Here is a 12,500-nt window from a genome sequence, read left to right as displayed (position 1 = left end):
AGGATATTAAAATAGATATATGTGTGTGTGTGTGTGTGTGTGTGTGTGTGTGTGTGTGTGTGTGTGTGTGTGTGTGTGAGAGAGAGAGAGAGAGAGAGAGGGTGCACAGGGTAGACAGGGTCCTAGGTTCCTGGCTGACTGGTGAGTGGGGGGGCTGTCAGTGATGGGAGAGTGGGTAGAGTGTTCAGCATCCTGATTGCTTGGTGATGGGAGTGATGGGAGAGTGGGTAGAGTGTTCAGCATCCTGATTGCTTGGTGATGGGAGATTGCTTGGTGATGGGAGTGATGGGAGAGTGGGTAGAGTGTTCAGCATCCTGATTGCTTGGTGATGGGAGATTGCTTGGTGATGGGAGTGATGGGAGAGTGGGTAGAGTGTTCAGCATCCTGATTGCTTGGTGGATGAAGCTACTTGCAAGTCTGGTGGTGCGGGAGCGGAGGCTCCTGTACCTCTTTCCAGAGGGCAGGAGGCTGAACAGTTCGTGTGCAGGGTGGGTTGTGTCCTTGACAATCATTAGTGCTTTGCGGGTGAGGCGGGTGGTGTAAATGTCCTGCAGGGAGGGGAGTGGTGCTCCAATGATCCTCTTAGCTGTGTTAACAATGCACTGGAGGGTCTTCCTGTTCTGATCTGTGCAGCTTCCGCCCCACACTGTGATGCAGCTGGACACGATGCTCTCGATGGTCCCTCTGTAGAATGTGGTCATGACGGGAGGCGTGGCACTTGCCTTCTTCAATTTGCGCAAGAAGTAGAGGCGCTGCTGGGCTTTCTTCGCCAGTGATGCTGTGTTGGTGGTCCAAGAGAGGTCGTCGCTGATGTGCACCCCCAGGAATTTTGTGCTGCTCACTCTCTCCATAGCATCTCTGTTGATGGACAGTGGTGGCAGTTGTTTGTGGCCTCTCTGAAAGTTGATTGGCTTTGATGTGTGACTTGAGTAGCCGTTCGAAGCACTTCATGATTATGGGCGTGAGTGCTACAGGACGGTAGTCATTGAAGCATGACTGTGATGATTTCTTTGGCACGGGTATGATGGTGGCAGCTTTGAAAAGTGATGGGATGACTGCTTGCTCCAGAGAGGTGTTGAAAATGTCTGAAAAAACATCCTTTAGCTCTTCTGCACAGTCCTTCAACACTCGGCCTGGTATGTTGTCTGGGCCTGCTGCTTTGCGTGGGTTAATGGTGGCTAGTGTCCTCTTCACGCTGGCAGAGGACAGGTACAGGGGTTGGTCGTGGGCGGGAGGTGGGGTTTTCTGTGGGTGAGTGTCATTTTGTGCTTCAAAACGGGCGAAAAAACTGTTCAGGTCATTTAGCAGAGAGGTGTTGTTCTCACAGCTCCGTGGCGCAGGCTTGTAGTCAGTGATGGCCTGTATGCCCTGCCACAGGCTCTGTGCGTCTCTGCTGTCTTTGAAGTGTGTTGTTATTTTGTCTGCGTAATCCTTTTTTGCCTTTATGATGCCCTGGGACAGGTTAGCCCTCGCTGTTCTTAGGCCAGCTACATCTCCAGCTCTGAAGGCTTTGTCTCTGGCCCTCAGCAGTCTGTGGACGTCTCCTGTCAGCCATGGCTTCTGGTTGGCCCGAGTGGTGATGTGTTTTATTTCTGTAACATCATCGATGCATTTGGTGATGTAGGAGGTCACAGTGTCTGTGTATTCCTCAATGTCAATGTGGTTGTTGTGGGTGGCAGCTGTTTTGAAAATATCCCAGTCTGTTGTTTCAAAGCAGTCCTGAAGTTGTGAGACGGCCCCCTCCGGCCACACTCTCACCTCCTTCAGAACTGGTTTGGTGACTTTTGCTCTTTGTCTGTATCGGGGAAGCAGCAGGATGCTAATGTGGTCTGACTGTCCGATGTGGGGGAGGGGTTTGGCTTTGTAGGCTTCTTTCTGTGAGGTGTAAACAAGGTCCAGGGTGTTTTGTCCTCTTGTTGGGAAGTTTACATGTTGGTGAAATTTTGGTAGTACAGTTTTGAGATTGGCGTGATTGAAATCTCCAGCGATGATTGTGAAGGCATCCGGGTGTTCACTTTGTTGTTCACTGACGGCCCGATACAGCTCATTCAGTGCCATGCTCCTGTCACTGTTTTTGTTGCTGGGGGGGATGTACACCACGACCAGCAGAATCGCGGTGAATTCCCTGGGGAGGTAGAAGGGTCGGCACTTAATGATCATAAACTTCGCCAGTGGAGAGCAGTGTCTGTGTACTACCGTAGCGTCTCGGCACCAAGCATCATGTGTGTAAACACAAACTCCTCCACCACGTTTTTTGTCTGCTAGGGCTCGGTCAGCTCGATAGCAAGTTAGCTGCTCCAGGTGTATAGTAGAGTCGGGGATGTTCTCGTTGAGCCATGATTCAGTGAGAACAGTCACGCAGCAGTTACTCACTGTCTTGTCTGCTGACCTTAGCAACCGAATGTCGTCCATCTTATTGTCCAGTGATCTTACGTTCGCCAGGAATATGGATGGTATTGCTGGGCGAGTTGGGTTGGCTGCTAGCCTTGTTCCGACACCAGCTTGCTTGCCTCTCTTCCTTGTCCTGGCACACCGCTTGCGGTGACGCCGGCCAGGTGAAGCAGACGGGTCCGATGTTGTGGTAGGCAGGCAAAGTATTCCCAGTTCTGCCAGCGTCTCTGTTTTTATGTCCAAAACATCAATACTGCTCTATTCCTTCCGTATCTGCAACAGTTGCTGTCGGCTGTACATGCGTTCCGACGTAGTTTCACGCGATAAACATTCCGAAAAACACATTTTAACAACAAAAAAACACTGCACGTTCAGGAGAAGGAGTCGCTGCATCTACATGCGCCACTCAAACAGAGTTTCAACAGCATGTTTGTCTGTGAGTAAGTGTGTGTGTGTGTGTGTGTGTGTGGTTTTGTGTGTAGCTGTTTTTGTGTGTGGTGATGTCTCTCCCCTCTCCGGGCCCCTAGACTGTCTAAAAGTGAATGTGCACACACAAACACGCGCGCACACACACACACACACACACACACACACACACACACACACACACACACACACACATACACACACACATCTATCTATAAATGACAGACACATTTGTCTGTCTGTGTATGTGTGTGTGTGTTTGTGTGTTAACCGCATATCTGTCGAACCATTGGTCCGATTGATTTCAGACTTGGCAGGTGTCTTGCTACAGGCAGGAGTAAGGGCAGTGGCAAGTTTGCCATTGTTTGGATAAGAAATGCAAAATATATTGTTAAAATATCAGTAAAAGAGGCACACATTGGCTTCCACCGCTCAACTGTAGCCACTCCCCCGTCTGTGCGTTTGTGTGTTATTCAGATAGCTGTCCAATCGTTCGTCCGACTGATTTCAAACTTGGCAGGTGTTTTGCTACGGGCACAAATAAGGGCAGTGTCAAGTGTGTGTGTGTGTGTGTGTGAGTGTGTGTCACAATGTGCATTATATTGATGTAGGATTTGTAATCTGTCTTGTTGTTTGTTAGATGTTGTCTGTTGGATTTAAACTGTGCCCTGCCTAGGGACTGAAGATGTAGCATTAGGCTAACTCTGGTACAATGCATCAAATGGCAACATTTATGTTAAAAACTGTAAATGGTCCCTAACAAATAAAATGAATAAATAAAAGACAATGTAAAAAAATGTTTTTGAGTCGTTGCAAATGTCATATGATGATGCATCATTCCACAAAATGGTTTGGCTTCCCTATCATCTCAAGTTATTCAATAGGCTGAACATACAGTGCATACAGAAAGCTTTCAGACCCTTTTTCCACATTTTATTATGTTTCAAACTTATCTTAAAATGGATTCAAGTATTTTTTTCTCATCAATCTACACACAATACTCCAATACTCCACACAAAAAACAAGTGTTTTGTAAATGTATAAAAAATAAAAGACATATTATGCTTCTCTCATCTACTCAAAGGAACTCTGGATCTCATTCATAGTGACCATTGAGTCCTTGATTACCTGTCTTACCAAGGCCCTTTGTCCCAGATTACTCAGTTTTGCTGAGTGGCCAGATCTAGGAAGACTGTTGGTTGTTCCATATGGAAAGCCGATTGAGCATTTATTCTGATATCTTGATATCAGGCATAATTGTCATGTACATGTAAGCCATTTTTGTCAACATGTTAACTAGTGAGCCATGTTTCTGTGAACTAGTTAACTAGTGAGGGCCAAAATATGCACACTAGTTCACTAGTGGGAGCCAAAAGGCTCACTAGTTAACTAGTGAACACATTTTAGCTTCACTAGTTAACTAGTGAGAGACAGAAATGTCTACTAGTTAACTAGTAAAGGCCAAAATGCATACCAGTCAGCTAGTTGAAGGCTTTTGGGTCTCACTAGTTAACTAGTGACAGCCAAAAATGTGCACATGTTTAATAGTGAAGGCAGAACACCTCACTAGTTAACTAGTTGCAGTAGGTCAATGTAACTAGTAAACTAGTGAACCATAAATGGCTTACTAGCTAGCTAGGTGATGGCAGTAGGCTCACTAGTTAACTAGTTGATGCATCCTTTGTCCAAACTAGTTAACTAGTGAGGTCATAAATGTATACTAGTAAACTAGTTCAAGACAAATTTCACACTAGTCAACTAGTGGCGCAGAATTCAAATTAGGAGGCGGAGAATTCTGGAAATTGAGGCTTTCTATTGGCTCCCTATGTCCAAATAGAACATGACAACCAATCACAGTGCAGAATTTCACGAAATCCCACCCACAACATTTGCATGTGGCACACAAGTTAGCATGCTGGCCAAAGGTACTCTAGCTAGTAAACTAGTGGCTTCAGTGTGACACTTACATGTAAACTAGTGAAGGCAGAACTGCTCACTAGTTAACTAGTGAAGACACAAATGGCCACTAGTTAACTAGTGAGGTCTAAAAAGTGTCACTAGTTTACTAGTGTGCACCAAAACACCCACTAGTGAACTAGTCATGGCAAATTCCATTTGACTAGTTAACTAGTCAGGTGCAAAAAGTGTCACTAGTTTACTAGTGTGCCCCAAAATGCCCACTAGTTAACCAGTGAAGGCCATTGCAGCCCCACTAGTTAACTAGTGAGATGCCAAAATGCTCACTTGTTACCATGTAAAGGCCAAAATGCCCACTAGTTTACTAGTGAGGGTGTTGTGGGCCTTACTAGTTAACTAGTGGCATGCATATTTTGTTCACTAGTTAACTAGTGGAACCTAAAAACACAAACAAGCTGACCGTTTTTGTCCACTAGTTAACTAGTGGAACAATTTAAGTCTCACTAGTTTGCATGTGTGGCAGTAAAGCAGCTCACTAGTTAACTAGTGCGCACAAGACACACACTAGTGGCTGTTTTTGGAGCTATCTAGTTTACTAGTAATGCAAAAGGTACTCTTACTAGTTAACTAGTGACACATTGGCCTTCACTAGTTAACTAGTTGACATGTTTGGCCTTACTAGTTTACTAGTAATGGAACAGGACATACTTACTAGTTAACTAGTGAGCATATCTGCATTATTAATGCCTTTCACTAGCTTATAGAGGGCATTTTGAGCCTTACATGTTAACTAGTGAGGACTAGTGTGAATGTAGGCTTCAACTAGTTTACTAGTATACATGTATGACCTCACTAGTTAACTAGTTTGGACAAAGGATGCATCAACTAGTTAACTAGTGAGCCTGCTGCCATCACATAGCTAGCTAGTAAGCCATTTATGGTTCACTAGTTAACTAGTGACATTGACCTACTCCAACTAGTTAACTAGTGAGAAGTTTTGCCTTCACTAGTAAACATGTGCACATTTTTGGCTGTCACTAGTTAACTAGTGAGACCCAAAAGCCTTCAACTAGCTGACTGGTATGCATTTTGGCCTTTACTAGTTAACTAGTGGACATTTCTGGCTCTCACTAGTTAACTAGTGAAGCTAATATGTGTTCACTAGTTAACTAGTGGGCAGTTATGCTGTCACTAGTTAACTAGTGTGCACAAACATGGCTCACTATTTAACTAGTTGACAAAAATGGCTTGCATGTTGGCCTGATATCAAGATATCAGAATAAATGCCCAAGCGGCTGGCCAAATTACATAGAAGTTAACAAGTGGGAATTTGACATTCAGTAGTCAGCTAGTAAACATTTTTGTACCTTACTAGTTGACTAGTAAAATATAGAAGTCTTTAAACTAGTTAACTAGTGCACATTTCAGTGTCCACTAGTTAACTAGTGAACATGCTGAGCATTACTAGTTAACTAGTAAGATATGAAACATATGACCTAGTTAACTAGAGAGAATTTGGGCCTTACTAGTTAACTAGTGAGCATTTTGGCTGTCACTAGTTAACTAGTTCACACAGAAATGGCTCACTAGTTAACTAGTGGACAGAAATGGCTTGCATGTACATGACAATTATGCCTGATATCAAGATATCTGAATAAATGCTCAATCGGCTTGTCATAGTTCCTGTCACTTTTCCATTTGAGAATGAATGAGGGTACCGTGCTCTTGGGCACTTTCAATGCTGCAGAAATGTTCTTGTACCCTTCCCCAGATCTGTGTCTTCACACAACCCTGTATAGCAGGTCTACGGACAATTCTTTCGACCTTGTGGCTTGGTTTTCACCCTGACATACACCATCAAATGTGAGACCTTATATAAAGAGATGTGTGCCTAATAATGTCCAGTGACCTGAACCTGAATAAAAAAAAAAAATCAGCCGTTCAAAATGTCGCTGTAGTGAGTGAGCGAGTGCATTCTTAATTAACTTAAACTGCATTGCTGGTATTTGTGTGTGTGTGTGTGTGTGTGTGTGTGTGTGTGTGTGTGTGTGTGTGTGTGTGTGCACGCGCACATCTTCTAGGAGGGCGACAAGAACATTCGCAAAAACCAAAAGCCATCAGAGTATTTTTTAGCTTGCTACTGAGCGGGAAACAGCGCACAGCTAATTAATGACTAGTCTGACATCAATCACACCTTGAAATGCCTCCAAAAAGATTTCAGGGTGTTTCGGCCATAAACTCGTTGACCGATGTCTGCCACTGTTGCCAGAGCTGCACATATCAACCGCCTGACTGTTGGCTTGATCTGATATCCATATGACGTGTGTGTGGCGGGTTGTGTGTGTTTGTGTGTCTGTTGGAGTTCACACCGTGTGTGTGTGTGTGTATGTATGTATGTACCTGTTTGTCTGTGTGTGTGTGTGTGTGAGAGAGAGACAGTAGAGGTGTGAGTGTGTGTGAATGTATGTTCATGCATGTGTGTGTGTGTGTGTGTGTATGTTTATCTGTGTGTGTGTGTGAGTGTGTGAGAGAGAAAGTAGAGGTGTGAGTGTGTGTGAATGTATGTTCATGCGTGTGTGTGTGTGAGAGAGAAAGTAGAGGTGTGAGTGTGTGTGAATGTATGTTCATGCATGTGTGTGTGTGTGTGTATGTTCATCTCTGTGTGTGTGTGAGAGAGTGTATGTTCATGCGTGTGTGTGTGTGTGCGTACCTGTGCGTGTGTGGTGAGTTGTCTCTTCCCTTGGCAGGGCCCCCAGTTTCCTCTCTGCTATTTGTGAGCTAGTGGCACTGTGGTCTGGTGCATCCTCAACAGGGCCTAAGAACTGACAACACACAAACACACACACACACACACGGAACCTGTCAATATGAGAACAACAGAGCCACACACATACACACTTATATACCGGTACACACACAAACTAACAATATGTAAGGGATAATGTATAGAACGCCGGTCATTATTGGGAAAATAAGTTCCGACTGGGCGAACCGGACCCCGATATACAGCGGAGTTTTGTTCCGCCCTGTAGGGACTTATTTTCCCAATAATGACCGGCGTTCTATACATTATCCCGCTTATTACACGACTACTTGCCAAAACGAAACAATAAACTCCCCACGATATGACTCTTTAGCCTACATAGCCTAGGCTATAGCTTATTTGTTACCGTTCATCAAGGCTTTTGCTGAAAAAAAAATAATTCAACAACACACGCTGAACTTGAATCAAACATTCTTTAGAACACAGCTGATCAACCATCTGCTTTTCACTTTTGAATGAAGTTCCAGTAGTTGCAGAGTGATATGAAAGACCTGAATTAGAAGCACAAACTCCGTTGCCATTGACAGCGTTCATTATTTTTTTCAGAACTCCTTTAGTCGAAAAAAATGACCACTAGAACTTTGGGAAATCCCATTCAAGTCAATGGAGCGTTCTACTTGCATTGCGAAGAGCCGTGTAATAAGACAATAATTAAAGCCACACACATGTTTGTGTCAGGGCTTGTGTCCATGTGTAGGTCCACACAGTGTGTGTGTGTGTGTGTGTGTGTGTGTGTGTGTGTGTACATGCTTCCGTTGTGTTATTGCTTGTGTCCATGTGCAGGTTATGTTTTGTTACCGATACAGATACAGCTCTGTGGTGAGAGATCAAATCACATCTACTGCTTCCATCCAGTGTCGTATGACTTGGGCGCTGTGTGTGTGTGTGTGTGTGTGTGTGTGTGTTTAGATGTGTTTGAATGCGCACTGACCACTGAGAGCAGGTCCAGGCCATCGGAGGGTGCTACCGAGCAGCTTATAGCAGCCAGACTGGAGTCTATGAGGTCTAGAGGGTCCTCCTCACACCTGCCACAAGGTGGGCGATATTAGACTAGCAAACTGGAGGAACAAACACACACACACACACACACACACGCGCGCACCCATGTGCAAACACACACACACAAATCCATTCATTCATCCATCCATACATGCATGCATACATACATACATACATCATACATACAGTGCTGCTTGAAAGTTTGTGAACCCTCAGATATGGTCATTTTATTTTTACAAAAAAAAAAAAAAACGTATTTAATGCACATCCAACCCCCAATTTGAAAGAAAGTTTTTGTTCTGCCCTCATTAAAGAGTCCCCCTTCTTCAATTAGACAGACAGATGACTCCCATCACACGCTGGTCAAATTTGGTAGATTTATTCAAACTGACAGCATGCAAATAGGTCAATAGCTCTTACTTCGATGAAATTAAAAAAATATACAGAAATATGCACATCATACATTTATACTAACAATATCTTTCAAAAATACTCACAGACGATGCTTCTATAAGTGATTTCAAAAGAGGATGGATTAAGACGTTCCTGTCACTCACACTACCATGCCAATACTGGTCTGAATGAAACCTAGAATTCAAGGTGACTTCCTATGTGTCATATGTGTCACATGACTACCATGAATTTTAATATGACCACCCAAATGTCACCTGACTAACCCAAACCCCAAAAGAAAAGACACCACCTAGTGGCTGGAGGCATATTAATTACTTATGAAATGAACTCAGTCCAGAACAGTTATATATTTGTATTATACTGTATATTCAACAAAAGTGGTTTAGCTCACAAAAACTCAAAATATGGCATTTGCAAAAGTATGTGAGTCCATGTAGTTCATTTCTTGTAGCACCTCCTATTGCACCACTACTACAACCAAACGTCTTCTGTACACATTAACCAGTGTCTCATACCAGTGCCCATTAACCAGTACCCATTAACCAGTGCCTCATACCAGTGCTTATTAACCAGTACCCATTAACCAGTGCCTCATACCAGTACCCATTAACCAGTGCTTATTAACCAGTACCAGTGTTGCGCGGTCTGCCCGAAATTAAGCGGTCGCCCGCGGATGACCGCGGTCACCCGCGGTTATGAGTCATAAACAAAATATTTTAATGATATTCGGGTCATTTGCGGGCGGGTCAGTTAAAATCAATTTAATATATATTTTCTACAAATAAGCCTACTTAAAATATCATGAGAAGGCTAGCATCAATACAGTAAAGGATCAATAGGCCTACAGTAAAGTCAACAGTAGCAACAAGCAAGACGTGAGTTAAAATAATAAAGACACCCCTTCAGGAAAAGCGATATAGGCTATGGGAAATATTGGGAAAAGTTGTTAAAGAAGATGACAGTAGTACAAGTTGTGGTCTAGGCCTACTTCTTGTGAAGCCATTTAAAAGTATGACAGCCAAAACGGGCAGCCTGCAGGAATAAATGTTATGGCACAGACTACACAGCCATATCTACCGGTATGTATAGGTTCGCGCATGCATAAAAGTTACCTTAGTTCGTTGTGTTTGTGACTTTAAACAGTGGACGTAGTAAAGCTTTGTGCTTCATTCAGCATTATAAACCAGTTCTTACGCTAACGTTTTGACCAGCAATGTATCTTGCCTACCTTGCCTCACCATTTCTGTTTTCGAAAGAAAGATGTATGTCCATGGCCTTCAAATCTTATCCTGTTCTAATCCTTGGTGGTTGCGTGCGTGCTTGCGCTCTTATTCTCATTCTCTCTCCTGCGCAAACATTATGTCCTGCATGCCTACCGCGTGTAGTTCTACTGCATAAAGTTTCGCAAATAAATTCGTTTGTTTTACAGAAATGGCCTACTGTAACACTGCATGCAGGCTATAACCAAAAGCACACATTTTGTAAATAAGCGGGTCGGATCGCGGGTCGGGTATAATTTTGTCCTAATTAATATTCGCGGTCCGAGTTGCTGTCGGGTTGATTAAAATATCGGGCGACCGCGGGCCGCTTGTGACCAAACCCGCGCAACACTGACCAGTACCCATTAACCAGTGCCTCATACCAGTACCCATTAACCAGTGCCTCATACCAGTACACATTAACCAGTACCCATTAAAGGAGAATTCCGGTGTGATATTGACCTAAAGTGTATTGAAACATGATACCGAGTGTGAACGTATGTCTCATAGCCCATCTCGGCCATAATTCAGTGGAAATGCATGGATTCCAGTTTCTTCCAGTAGCAGCAACTGGAATCCATGCATTTCCACTGAATTATTTTTGGAATCTGATTCCTTATCATACCTGTTCATTCTTACTCGTCGCTCGACTTATCGTGACTAAATTCAAGATGGCAGCAAACGCTAAACTTCGTGAAGATACTGTCTGTATAAATCGTCTTGTAAGTAAACTACCAGTGCTTTTTCAAAGTTCTCAATGTCTCGTTTTAAATGTCAGGGCCCTCGGAAGTCTACCAATGAAGTGTGGAGATACATTGAGCCTCGTAAATGGTGTAAAACAGTGATTTATTTGCATGGCTAGCCCGATGCCGAAGCACCACTGTTGAAAAAGCTGTTGGTAGCATCGGCTAACTAGCGCCAGATTTTGGAGTGCAGGGGACAAGCCGAGATGGGCTATGAGACATACGTTCACACTCGGTATCATGTTTCAATACACTTTAGGTCAATATCACACCGGAATTCTCCTTTAACCAGTGTCTCATATTAGTACCCATTAACCAGTGTCTCATACCAGTACCCATTAACCAGTGCCTCATACCAGTATCTATTAACCAGTGTCTCATACCAGTATCCATTAACCAGTGATTAACCATTCTGTACCCATTAACAGGCCAATCCAATCCAATAAGTTTGAATGCGTATAAGGTCATTGTCCTGTTGTGAAATCTATTGCCTCCCTAGCTTCACCTCCCTGACTGACATGAGGTTCAGGTCATTTGTTGATAGAACTGAGAATTCCTGGTTTCCTGGATGAAAATTCCACATTTCCACCGCCATGCTTCACTGTTGAGAGGCGTCTTTTCTTGGTATACAGTGTTGGCTTTCCTCCAAACATGGCGAGAGGGCGTGTTGATGACGTTTCTTTCGTGCATCTATGTGGTTGGGGCATTTAAATCTGACTTAAGGCCATAAATGCCAGTGTCATGATGGAGTGGCATAGTGTTGTCCAGAAAATGTCCGACCTGGAAAGATGCAGACATCACGGAGCTACTGTCCATGAGGACAGACAGCATTGTGATAGAACACGTGAAGGGAATGGCAAGAGACACGTTGATGTAGCCTACAACCGCATCGCAAGACCAAAGGAATTCAAAAGGCCAAATCATCATAAGCAGAAGGTGCTGAAAAGGCAGTAGCCTACAACGACGTCGCTGACGACAATAACAGGAGTATTTAATAAATTGTTTGCCAACACGGTCGGTTTTCTGTTCATTGATAGCATTCACATGACCTCACTGCTGAGCCCGATATTGTTGAGAATAAATATGCCTAGAGAAAATGAAAAAGAAGAAAACCCAACTCTCCTTACGTAAATGCTACACATGGGGAGAGGTTGCTTTTGGAAAAATAAACCATGAAAAAACGAACCACTTCACTGTTATGTCAGTATTTTGTTTGTTGTTTAAAGACGTTGTATATGATACATGGTGTAGCATCATATCTGAATCATCCGAAGGGTAGAACCTCCGTTTGACAAACCTCCGCATATACTCCGGAGGTTATATCTGAAAGCCCTGTTGGACTCACCTGTCAAGAGAATGGTCTTCCAGAAGGCCTCTAAAAAGTTGAATCGGGCAGATTTATTCTTTCTTGAGAGCAGAGGCTTCCTCGAACCCCATGAACGTTGTGTCTGTTCCAGTTCCATCTGATCGTAGACGCATGTACATTTATTCCATACACTGCCATCGAGGTCTGGAACTCTCTAGAGG

General features: G+C 43.6%; 1 protein-coding gene across 1 annotated transcript in view; it reads right to left on the bottom strand.

The window, feature by feature from the left end:
* LOC143099444 (uncharacterized) overlaps window positions 1-12,500 on the bottom strand; it is a 23,835-nt gene that overhangs the window by 2,758 nt on the left and 8,577 nt on the right. Inside the window, exons 10-11 of the mRNA XM_076262434.1 lie at window positions 8,490-8,583; window positions 7,445-7,556 (exon numbers count right to left, since the gene is read on the bottom strand). Coding sequence (XP_076118549.1) covers window positions 7,445-7,556; window positions 8,490-8,583 — 206 coding nt within the window. The remainder of the gene's footprint in view (window positions 1-7,444; window positions 7,557-8,489; window positions 8,584-12,500) is intronic.

The sequence above is a fragment of the Alosa pseudoharengus genome, unplaced genomic scaffold, assembly GCF_046254945.1.
Source record: "Alosa pseudoharengus isolate Yale_2024_CS ecotype anadromous, Long Island Sound unplaced genomic scaffold, YU_APseudo_1.1 YU_APseudo_1.1_scf_28, whole genome shotgun sequence".
NCBI classification, from domain to species: domain Eukaryota; kingdom Metazoa; phylum Chordata; class Actinopteri; order Clupeiformes; family Clupeidae; genus Alosa; species Alosa pseudoharengus.
Note: the sequence above shows the minus strand (reverse complement) of the source record. Positions and strands in the feature narration are given on the sequence as shown.